The sequence below is a fragment of the Oncorhynchus nerka genome, linkage group LG28 (assembly GCF_034236695.1).
Source record: "Oncorhynchus nerka isolate Pitt River linkage group LG28, Oner_Uvic_2.0, whole genome shotgun sequence".
NCBI lineage: Eukaryota > Metazoa > Chordata > Actinopteri > Salmoniformes > Salmonidae > Oncorhynchus > Oncorhynchus nerka.
In genome coordinates, this window is record NC_088423.1 from 27,296,752 (window position 1) to 27,309,803 (window position 13,052).

At 44.5% G+C, this 13,052-nt stretch overlaps 1 protein-coding gene across 1 annotated transcript in view; it reads left to right on the forward strand.

Moving 5' to 3' along the window:
- Positions 1–866: 866 nt before the first annotated feature.
- The window catches only part of LOC115112671 (golgin subfamily A member 7B), a 29,180-nt gene continuing 16,994 nt past the window's right edge, over positions 867–13,052 (forward strand). The window contains exons 1-2 of the mRNA XM_029639699.2: positions 867–1,109; positions 1,581–1,733. Of these exons, the coding sequence (XP_029495559.2) occupies positions 867–1,109; positions 1,581–1,733 (396 nt within the window). The remainder of the gene's footprint in view (positions 1,110–1,580; positions 1,734–13,052) is intronic.

Genomic DNA, 13,052 nt, shown 5'->3' on the forward strand with positions numbered 1-13,052 from the left:
TTGGAGTGGCCATCACATAGCCCTGACCTCAACCCTATATAAAATGTGTGGACAGAACTGAAAGAGTGTGTGCGAGCAAGGAGGACTCAGTTACACCAGCTCTGTCAGGAGGAATGGGACAAAATCCACCCAACTTATTGTGGGAAGCTTGTGGAAGGCTACTCGAAACGTTTGACCCAAGTTAAACAATTTAAAGGAAATGCTACCAAATACTAATTGAGTGTATGTAAACTTCTGACCCACTGGGAACGTGATGAAAGAAACAAAAGCTGAAATAAATCATTCTCTCTACTATTATTCTGACATTTCACATTCTTAAAATGAGGTGGTGATCCTAACTGACCTAAAACAGGGAATTTTTACAAGGATTAAATGTTAGGAATTGCGAAAAACTGAATTTAAATGTATTTGGCTAAGGTGTATATAGACTTTAACTGTACATAAATAGAACAGTAAACAATCATTTCTGTGTCATCCCCGTGGTATATTTTCTGATATACATAGGGCTGACATGCTATATAAGCCAATCAGCATCCAGGAACCTAACTACCCGGTTTATAATATAAAATACCACACAGTTCAGTGAAACTGCCGTAGAAATATGATATACCAATCCTTCTTCCAATACTGTAAGTATGCTTGACTCTTCTGGTTGGCTTCAGTTCTTTGTGCTTCAGAGACATTATTTTACCCACCTATCTTCATTCAATGCCTGACGGGCAGTATAAGACCGATCTAACATTGCAGTATTTTCTCAATTTAAATTTTTGTCAGTGTGTTTTGGCTCCTTGATCCTTGACAATCTCTGTTCCTCCCCTTCCTCCTGTCTCTCTCATCTCTCTTTCTCCCCTCACTCTGTATCTCCCATGTCTTTATTTCTCTCCTCTCTCTGTATCTCCCTCCTCGCTCTTCCTCACCCCTTTTTTTCTGACACCCCCCCTCTTCCATATCTCTCATACTACTCTCTCTCTCTTCCTCCACAGTTCCATAACCTTCAGGAGTTGAGGCAGAGTCCGTCTCTAGCCACCAAGGTGTTCATCCAGAGAGACTACAGCGAAGGAACCGTCTGCCGATTCCAGATCAAGTTCCCCTCCGAGCTGGGCAGCAGGGTGAGCACACACACACATGCACACAGGCAGGTACACGAAGGAGACAGACACAGACATATGACTTCACTTTGTTTTCACATTCCTAGAATTGGAGCCTTTCAAGGTTCTTTTGTCCATCCTTGAATGCCACAAGTGACGCATGCATTTCTAAATTCGATAGAATAAAGGGTATTTTGGGAGAACAGAATGTGCCTGGTGGTGTGTGTATTTGTGTGTTTGTGTGCTTGCGTGTGTGTGTGTGTGTTTGTGTCCTGAGGTGGTGGAAGAACAGCTTGTATATCATGGCTCACACAGTGTCACATAAAAGCCTCACGCTGGTATACATATGGCGTGGGCGTGTATGTGCGTGTGTGTGTGTATGTTTGTGTTGCAGTCTTCTGACAGATGGAGCATTCACTCTAATAGTGCTGATTTGCTAACTGTGTGTGTGCGCCTACGTGGATGTGTGTGTGTGTGTGTGTGTGTGTGTAGATCGAGCGGACTCTGTTTGAGGACACAGTAAAGACATTGAACACCTACTATGCGGAGGCAGAGAAGGTCGGAGGCCAGTCCTACATGGAGGGATGTCTGGCGTGCGCTACAGCCTACTTCATCTTCCTCTGTATGGAGACACGCTATGAAAAGGTACCAAACACACACACACATACACACCAGACATAGACATACGCAAGACTGGTCCAAACACACTAAGACAGTCGTGAAGAGGGCACGACAAAGCCTATTCCCCCCCAAGAGACTGAAAAGATTTAGAATGGGTCCTCAGTTCCTCAAAAGGTTCTACAGCTGCACCATCGAGAGCATCCTAACTGGTTGCATCACTGCCTGGTATGGCAACTGCTCAGCCTCCGACCGCAAGGCACTACTGAGGGTAGTGCGTACGGCCCAGTACATCACTGCGGCCAAGCTTCCTTCCATCCAGGACCTCTATATCAGGCGGTGTCAGAGGAAGGCTCTAAAAATGGTCAATTGTTCTCTTTGCTACCGCACCCTCAATCCATAAGACTCCTGAACAGCTAATCAAAGGGCTATCCAGACCCCTCTTTTCCACTGCTGCTACTCTCTGTTTATAATCCATGCATAGTCACTTTAACTCTACCTACATGTACATATTACCTCAATTACCTCGACTAACCAGTGCCCCTGCACATTGACTAAGTACTGTATATACAGTGTCGGAAGTTTACATACACTTACATTGGAGTCATTAAACTTGTTTTACAACCAGTCTAACAAATTTCTGGTTAACAAACTATAGCTTTGGCAAGTCGGTTAGGACATCTACTTTGTGCATGACACAAGTATAATTCACTGTATCACAATTCCAGTGGGTCAGAAGTTTACATTCAGTAAGTTGACTGTGCCTTTAAACAGCTTGGAAAATTCCAGAAAATTATGTAATGGCTTTAGAAGCTTCTGATAGGCTAATTGACATCATTTGAGTCAATAGGAGGTGTACCTGTGGATGTATTTCAAGGCCTACCTTCAAACTCAGTGCCTCTTTGCTTGACATCCTGGGAAAATCAAAAGAAATCAGCCAAGACCTCAGGAAAAAAATGGTAGACCTCCACAAGTCTGGTTCATCCTTGGGAGCAATTTCCAAACGACTGAAGGTACCACGTTCATCTGTACAAACAGTAGGACGCAAGTATAAGCACCATTGGACCACCAAGGCATCATACCGCTCAGGAAGGAGACGCGTTCTCCTAGAGATGAACGTACTTTGGTGCGAAAAGTGCAAATCAATCCCAGAACAACAGCAAAGGACCTTGTGAAGATGCTGGAGGAAACCGGTACAAAAGTATCTCTATCCACAGTAAAACGAGTCCTATATCAACATAACCTGGGAGGCCACTCAGCAAGGAAGAAGCCACTGCTCCAAAACCACCATAAAAAGGCCAGACTACCGTTTGCAACTGCACATGAGAACAAAGATCATACTTTTTGGAGCAATGTCCTCTGGTCTGATGAAACAAAAATAGAACTGTTTGGCCATAATGACCATTGTTATGTTTGGAGGAAAGAGGGGGAGGTTTGCAAGCCGAGAAACACCATCCCAACCGTGAAGCACCGGGGGGGCAGCATCATGTTATGGGACTTGTGCACTTCACAAAATAGATGGCATCATGAGGGGGGAAAATTAAGTGGATATATTGAAGCAACTTCTCAAGACATCAGTCTGGAAGATAAAGCTTGGTCGCAAATGGGTCTTCCAAATGGACAATGACCCCAAGCATACTTCCAAAGTTGTCAAGGTATTGGAGTGGCCATCACAAAGCCCTGACCTCAATCCCATTGAACATTTGTGGGCAGACATTTGCAAGCAATGAAGCCTACAAACCTGGCTCAGTTACTGTCACATCTGCTCCTGCTACACCCTCTGGTGTTCATCTGGGGTCTTCTTGACCTGCAGTTACTCCCCCTGTACACTCTCCCTCTCTGTGTGATTGTGTGGTTGGAGCCAGGTGTGCTGGAGTCAGAGCAGATCCCTACCAGCTGCAACTCATTCCATAATCAAGATCTCTTCAAATACTCAGTCCTGCCACTTCCCCTCTGCCAGATCGTAATCTCTGCTCAGTCAGTTCACGACTAGCCATTTATGATTATTCAAGATCCTGTTACTCTGCTGTGCCTGTTTCCCTGCCTGACACCGTTTATCCTCTCATTGCAGTTACCCCTCTGTCTCTGGCTCCTCTTCCACATCTCACCACCCAACTACCTTGCTCTGGATTTTACTCACCACCGCTGCCTTGGATTCCCCTCAGAACCTGTTTACCCTGTTCTACTCAGCTAACTCCAACCTCCGTCTCTACATCTGGTTTTTCTGCAACTCATCCGAGCTTCTCCGGATCTGCACTCCATATCTCCCAGTGTAACAATAAATATTTTGGTTCATTCATCCCTGTTTCCTCATCTGAGTCTGCTCTTGTGTTCCCGTGTCGCTCCGCTTAACACTACGATCTGGCCCAGAGATGAACCCAGCAGACTCCACTACTCTTCACCACAGTATTGTTGGTCAAGGCGGCCTATTTGAGCAACATGACCAAGCCCTGAAAGCCCTACTGGAGAACATCAAGGAGTTTTCACGGACCCTGTCTGACCTACAGGTCCAAACCTCCGCGAGTTCACAACTGTCTCAAGTCCCTCTTCTCCACCCCGAGAGCCATTTGTTCCAACTCCTGAGCGCTATGATGGTAATCTTGGCGCTTGCAGAGCCATTCTTGTGCAATGTTCACTAGTATTTGAGCAACAGCCCTACTCTTATGCTAGTGAATGAGCCTACATGTATTTTTTGATTGGCTGCCTTTGTGGAGCAGCTCTTTCCTGGGCCACTGCTTGTGGGAGAGATAGTCACCTATCTGCTTCTCCTAAGGTGGATTCACAGATGAGATGAGGAAGGTATTCGACAACCCTGTCTGTGGAAAGGATGCCGCTAAATGACTTCTGTCCCTTCGTCAAGGCTCCCAGAGTGTGGCCGAAATGGCATGTGAGTTCCGCACCCTCGCTGCAGAGAGCAGCTGGAATGACGAGGCCCTTCAGGGAGTATTCCGGAACGCACTCACTGAGACCCTCAAAGATGAGTTGGTGTCCAGAGAGGAGCCTGATGGACTTGATGAAGTCATTTTTCTCACTATCTGCATTGACAACCGTCTCTGTGAGCGTCGGCGGGAGAGGGGAGGTAGGGTTGCATGTCCCATAACATCTGCTTCAGTGCCTCCAGGCATGTTTTAATTCTGTACCCATGCAGCTCGGCCAGACCCGTCTATCTCCAGAGGAGAGGTAGCAGCGTATCAGTACTAGGAGCTGTCTATATTATGGCCAGGTTGGTCACCTGGTCTCCACTTGTTCCCTGTGTCCAGCAAAAGAGGGTGCTCAGGAGTAGTGGGGAATATACTTTTGAGCCAAATCGCCTGCCCATCATCTCCCAGACCCCTGCTTGAGGCCAATCTTGTGTGGCAGAACCAGGCTTTTCCTCTGCCTGCTCTCATCGATTCAGGCGCCGACGAGAGCTTTCTGGACCGAGGGTTCGTTAGGATTGGGGTTTCTGGAATGGACTGGGGTGCAGACAAGGCCGGAGAAAGGGCAGATTGTAGACAATTAGAATGACAAAATGTACTCCAAGTAGTTACCCTTTCGGTAGACCAGTCAAACTGTGGGTTGTGTAGCTTTAACCATGGATGACCCAGAACCAGAGATGAGTGAGAACAGTCGATTATGTGGAAACTGATCTTTTCCTGGTGATTTCCAGAGAGACACAGGATAACAGGGACAGTTTTCTCCAAAACACGGAAGAGTAGCTTTCCATTGACAGCTTTGGCCTCCAGAGGTGAATCGAATGAAACAGTGTCCAGACCCAACTGATTGTCTTCTGTTCCTCCAGAATATCAGTCTAGCTCCTGTATTCAGTAAGCCCCACACCCCATCTCTGCAGCCTCATTGGCCTTTCGACTGTGCTATCGAGCTTCAGCCTGGAGCTCCTCTCCCTAGTAGCAGGTTGTATAACCTCTCTCGCCCCGAGCAAGAAGCCATGGAAGAATACATCCAGGACTCCCTGGCTGTCGGACATATCAGGCCTTCTTCTTCTCCGGTGGGAGCTGGGTTTTTCTTTGTCAAGAAGAAGGATGAGTCACTGAGGCCATGCATAGATGTCCGTGGGTTGAATAGCATCACTGTCAGGAACAAGTATCCCTTGTCACTTATCAGTGTTGCTTTTGCCCCCCTCCATGGTGTCACAGGGTTTTCTAAACTTGACCTCCGGAATGCATACCTACTTTAAATTGCCTGAACAGCACCAGAACATAAAGATTAAATATATTTTCAATATAGATTTGCCTAGCTCCGTGGAGATCCTAGGAACCGCAAGAGTGTCATGTCCACTCCCGCTCCGGGGCTTGACTTCACTGGTCTACTAATCACCGGTCCTGGCAACCCATCTTACGCACACCTGGCAACCATCATTACGCACACCTGCGTCTCATCAGTCACACCTCGACTTCATTACTCCATTGATTACTTACCCTATATATAGCACTCTTTTGTTATCAGTCTCAGATGGTATTGTTTTTGTTTCTATGTCAGACGCTTCTCTTGTTTTGTATCGCGCCATGTTCGTTATTATTAAACTCATTAACTGCATCTGCATCCTGACTCCCTGCGTCTGTTACAAAGAGTTAACCAATCCTGTGAACGGATTAGGCAACTCAGGTGTCTATACTTCAACAGCAAAGTTAGATAACGTTTCTGAAGTAGGGCCTTGTTAACATAAAGGGAGTTGTAGTGGCTTCCTTTCCTCTTTACCATAGCCACTGTCCTATCCTGAAGCGGGACTGTTTCGTACGCATACAGTCCACACTCAAGGTTTCCAAACGGCCAAAACATTCAATGCGATCCAGGGATATGGTGCAACAAAAAGGTTTATTCTTCTTATATCTAACAAAAAATGATTCTCCAATCAACTTAAATCATAGATTACTTGACATGGAAAATACATAATATGACCTGTCTGTATGGTCAAAAATACTATACCACTCCCACGTCTAGCTAGGACTCCTCCCCCCACCGAGGGCCCTTTCGTGGCTGTTTATTTACGATAAACTCTCTGTTTATCATAAATGCATAGTCACTTTAACTATACATTCATGTACATACTACCTCAATTGGGCTGACCAACCGGTGCTCCCGCACATTGGCTAACCGGGCTATCTGCATTGTGTCCCGCCAACCCCTCTTTTACGTTACTGCTACTCTCTGGTCATCATATATGCATAGTCACTTTAACCATATCTACATGTACATGCTACCGCAATCAGCCTGACTAACCGGTGTCTGTATGTAGCCTCGCTACTGTATATAGCCTCGCTACTGTATATAGCCTGTCTTTTTACTGTTGTTTTATTTCTTTACTTACCTATTGTTCACTTAACACCTTTTTTGCACTATTGGTTAGAGCCTGTAAGTAAGCATTTCACTGTAAGGTCTACACCTGTTGTATTCGGCGCACGTGACAAATTAGCTTTGATTTGATTTGATTTGAACTTCCTGCCTTTATCCTACCACACCTACCACAGTACAATGAATGGGCAAGAGGGGGGCCAGAAACAAAGTTACACTAACAACAAATGAATACATCTCAATCAGGTAAATATAAATCATGAAGGTACCTAATATTTCATCATATTTAATTTATTACACAAACGTACATGGGAGCTCTGTATGTTCTGTCTTTTATACAAATTGTCCAAATCGGCTCTAACATACCGGCCCCTAATTGTTAACTGCACTGAATGCACAACAATTACTTAATATTCAAACGTAGAGCCAATACACAAATAATTCTATACCAGATAACTATTACAGTTCATAGCTATATACAAATATACAAGGTCCCATGTAGGAAATGAGTCCATAGATCTCAGTCTGAGTTGAAGTGTTCAACTTCCAAAAATGTAAAGAGTTTGATGCCCAAAAATGTATGACTACGACATGCACGAATAAGAAGGGGCACATGATTCAAAGATGGAGCACTGTGTGTGTATGTATGTGCGTGTATCTCACTCCACCGCCTCAAGGAGCAGACAGAGTTTATTGATAGGTATTGGTCTTGGTCTTAACCATGACACTCCTGACAAGACCATTGACCCCTGGCAAAGCCTCCACCACACGCCCCATTAGCTAAGAGTTCCTTGGGGTGGTGTCATCGACGATGACAACAAGGTCACCAGGACTGAAGTTTCTCTTAGTTTTGTTCCACTTGTTCCGGTCCTGCATGAGTGGAAGATACTCCCTGATCCATCTCTTCCAGAAGAGGTCATTGATATATTGTACTTGCTTCCATCTCCTTCGTGAGTATAGGTTGCTTCTCTGGAATAGTCCTGGTGACAGGACTGGCTTTGCTTTCCGATGGAGCAGATGGTTCGGAGTCAGGGGTTCTAGATCATTAGGGTCATTTGTTACAGTTGTAATTGGTCTGTCGTTCATAATCGCCTCAACTTCACACAATGTCAAGATCTAGGGGTCTTAACAAAATAATAAAAAACGATGCGCTATTACCATCAAGTATTCTCACGGCTTGCTAGAACATTATGAACTGCAGTGGCATAGTGGTCTAAGCAGTGCGCTCTGGCTCTGCACCATGGAAAACAAGAGCACCTCCAACCAGCTGCCCACTGCAATGAGGCTAGGAAACACTGTCACCACCAATAAATCCATGATAATCGAGAATTTCAATAAGCATTTCTCTACGGCTGGCCATGCTTTCCTCCTGGCTACCCCAACCCCAGCCAACAGCTCCGCACCACCCACAGCAACTTGTCAAAGCCTCACCAGCTTCTCATTCACCCAAATCCAGATAGCTGATGTTCTGAAAGAGCTGCAAAACCCATGGACCCATGAAAATCAGCTGGGCTAGACAATCTGGACCCTTCTTTCTAAAACTATCCGCCGCCATTGTTACAACCCCTATTACTAGTCTGTTCAACCTCTCTTTCGTATCGTCCGAGATCCTAAAGATTGGAAAGCTGACACGGTCATCCCCCTCTTCAAAGGGGGTGACACTCTAGACCCAAACTGTTACAGATCTATATCCTACCCTTCCTTTCTAAAGTCTTCGAAACCCAAGATAACAAACAGATCACTGACCATTTCTAATCCCACCGTACCTTCTCCGAGGTGAAATCCGGTTTCCGAGCTGGTCACGGGTGCACCTCAGCCACGCTCAAGGTACTAAATGATATCATAACAGCCATCGGAGAAAGACAGTACTGTGCAGCCGTCTTCATCGACCTGGCCAAGGCTTTCGACTCTGTCAATCACCGTATTCTTATTGGCAAACTCAACAGCCTTGGTTTCTCAAATGACTGCCTCGTCTGGTTCACCAACTACTTCTCACGGTTCAGTTTGTCAAATCAGAGGGCCTTTTGTCCGGACCTCTGGCAGTCTCTATGGGGGCACTGGGCCGACTCTTTTCTCTGTATATGTCAATAATGTTGCTCTTGCTGCGGGTGATTCCTTGATCCAGCTCACCTTGATCTCACTATCCTGTATACATCTGGCCCTTCTTTGGACACTGTGTTAATAAACCTCCAAACGAGCTTCAATCCCATACAACACTCCTTCCGTGGCCTCCAACTGCTCTTAAACGTAAGTAAAACTAAATGCATGCTCTTCAACCGATCGCTGCCCACCCGTCTCGCATCACTACTCTGGACGGTTCTGACTTAGAAAATTCTAAATTAAATCTAGAATCGGCTTCCTATTTCGCAACAAAGCATCCTTCACTCACGCTGCCAAACATACCCTCGTAAAACTGACTATCCTACCGATCCTCGACTTTGGCGATGTTGTTCGCAAAATAGCCTCCAACACTCCACTCATCAAATTGGATGCAGTCTATCACAGTGCCATCCGTTTTGTCACCAAAGCCCCATATACCACCCACCACTACGACCTGTATGCTCTGTACCCAATGGCTCCAGGTCATCTATGAGTCTTTGCTAGGTAAGGATCAACCTTATCTCAGCTCACTGGTCACCATAACAACACCCACCCGTAGCATTTGCTCCAGGAGGTATCTCACTGGTCATCCCCAAAGCCAACACCTTCCAGTTCTCTGCTGTCAATGATTGGAACGAATTGCAAAAATCGCTGAAGTTGGAGACTTATATCTCCCTCACTAACTTTAAGCATTAGCTATCTGAGCAGCTTACCGATCGCTGCAGCTGTACACAGCCCATCTGCGGATAGCCCATCCAACTACCTACCTCATCTCCATATTGTTTTTATTTACTTTTTTTGCTCTTTTTTGCACACCAGTATTTCTACTTGCACATCATCATCTGCACATCTATCACTCCAGTGTTCATTTGCTAAATTGTAATTACTTTGCTACTATTGGCCCATTTATTGCCTTACCTCCTTACTCCATTTACACACACTGTATATATATTTTTATATTGTGCTATTGACTGTACGTTTGTTTATCCCATGTGTTACTTTGTGTTGTTGTTTTTGTCACACTGCTTTGCTTGATCTTGGCCAGGTCGCAGTTGTAAATGAGAACTTGTTCTCAACTGGCCTACCTGGTTAAATAAAGGTGAAATATATATATTTTTTAATTCCATGCTGTTATTGATGTCACGTTAGCGTAGCATCTTAGCGTAGCATCTTTGTTAAACATGCTACGCTAACCTAACATCAATCACAGCGGCTGGATTGCTTATGCAGCACTCCATGCTCCTGTGGACAGTTACAATGCTGATGGGCCATGCTTCTGCTGACTTCAATCTAACAATGTCACAGTTTGATCAGGCTCTATGGGGTTTTATATACACTGTGAGACCAAGGTGAGTTGATCAGAGAGGTTCTGTCACATGCTGAATTTTTTTATTATTATTATTTTTTATTTCATTTGTCTGTTCTCATTTGGCTGAATTACAACTGTTTGCAGTGTTTGTCTGTAAGCAGTGTGCAAGTGCACAGCAATTGCTGACTCTTGAAGTAAGCAAGTTTTATTGTGACGTCCACCTACAGGTGTTCTATCTTAATTTAATCACTTTGTTGCAGCAGGAAATGGAAATTATAGTATTCAAGATTTTAAAAAGCTTCTCAAGTGTGTAATTTCCACTTTAAAATGTCAGACTTGATATATCCTAACTAAAATTGTATTCACTCCATACAAAAATATAAATTTATTATAATCCACATATAATTCACAATTTCTGTTGCTGCATGAATATTTTCCTGCTGTGAGAAACTGGTCAAATTAAGATAGCACGTGTACTAAGGTTTGACTGGTTACCAATACCAGTTTGGAAACCTGCCATTTGACGCAGGGAAATAAACTGAATTGGTTCAATAACCTGAATTAGTTATGAGTGTCGGCTGAGAGAACATTGTTTTTTGTAGTTGTTCTGACACGCTATGCGTAATCAGTGTGCTTTGATGACAAAGATGTTGATCTAGACCGTGGGTAGTCCTGGGAATCTGTCCACTCATACATGTTCACTGGTGTGTGGCCTCTTATCAGCTGGACACACGTATACATCACACACACACACACACACACACACACACACACACACACACACACACACACACACACACACACACACACACACATTCAGCCAAAGGCTCTGTGATAAGGTCTGATTGAGCCTCTGATACACTATGTTGCCTTCAGCTGTCCACTGCTTTGTGCTAGTGTGTGTGTGTGTGTGTGTGTGTGTGTGTGTGTGTGTGTGTGTGTGTGTGTGTGTGTGTGTGTGTGCGTGCGTGTGCGTGCGTGCGTGCGTGCGTGCGTGCGTGCGTGCGTGCGTGCGTGTGTGTGTCATACAGCTGGCACCTGGGTGCCGGTGGGCATGGACAGCACTTCCAACCATAACATGGCTTTTGTATGTGTTCCGTCTAAGCGAATGACAGGCACAAACACAACTCTTGATGCCCCTACGGTCACATGCACACACAAACACACGCACTAATTAATCCTCTCCTCAGCTGTGTGTGCATGTGTGTGTGTGTGTGTGTTAGTAGGTCAGACAGAGGAAGACGTTAAGAGATCAAAAAGTCCCAGCCTGCCCCTCTTCGCTATTTCTCACACACAACTTTCATCTCCATGTTTCTGTAATGTTCTGTCATAAACGTTCTTTCACACAGCAAATCGAGACACACAGAATTCATCTCTATGTATGTTTCTGTTTGTTTTTTAAAGCATTTTTGGATCAAAACCATGCAAAAGTACTGGAAGGGAATCAAGACATGCCTTGCCATTCAGGTTTGAGCCAAGCAGAAGTGTGCTCTGTGCTCTCCTTCCATGTCATTTTAAGATAATATATTTGTCAGATAAGATATGTGCAACATGGAGATCTCGAGATCATATTGGCCATGTGAGGAAAGTTGTTTATTTATACTAGATTTGATCAAATCTCAGTAAATGACAGATGACTGATGATAAAGATAATGTATACCCAGCCAGGAATACTTACTGTGTGTGTGTGGGTGCGTCTATGAGCATGTACGTGCATGCATGATCTGTGTGTGTTAACACTAGAACAGCCTGGCCTTTCAGTTTATAAGTACCCACTAGAGAATGTTGCCGGGTGTCCCCTTTAGCATGCAGTATGCATCAGATGCATATCAACCCGCAAGGTGCAGCAAACATACAGTTGAAGTGGGAAGTTTACATACACTTAGGTTGGAGTTATTAAAACGCGTTTTTCAACCACTCCACACATTTCTTGTTAAAAAAACTATTTTTGGCAAGTCGGGTTAGGACATCTACTTTGTGCATGACACAAGTAATTTTTCCAACAATTGTTTACAGACAGATCATTTCACTTATAATTCACTTGTATCACAATTCCAGTGGGTCAGAAGTTTACATACACTCATTTGACTGTGCCTTTAAACAGCTTGGAAAATTCCAGAAAATGATGTCATGGCTTTAGAAGCTTCTGATAGGCTAATTGACATCATTTGAGTCAATTGGACTTGTACCTGTGGATGTATTTCAAGGCCTACCTTCAAACTCAGTGCCTCTTTGCTTGGCATCATGGGAAAATCTAAAGAAATCAGCCAAAACCTCAGAAAAAAAATTGTAGACCTCCACAAGTGTGGTTCATCCTTGGGAGCAATTTCCAAATTCCTGAAGGTACCACGTTCATCTGTACATACAATAGTACACAAGTATAAACACCATGGACCCACGCAGCCATCATACCGCTCAGGAAGGAGACGCGTTCTGTCTCCTAGAGATTAACATACTTTGGTGCGAAAAGTGCAAATCAATCCCAGAACAACAGCAAAGGACCTTGTGAAGATGCTGGAGATACAAAAGTATCTCTATCCACAGTAATATGAGTCCTATATTGACATATCCTGAAAGGCCGCTCAGCAAAGAAGAAGCCACTGCTCAAAAACCGCCATAAAAAAGCACATCGGGACAAAGATCGT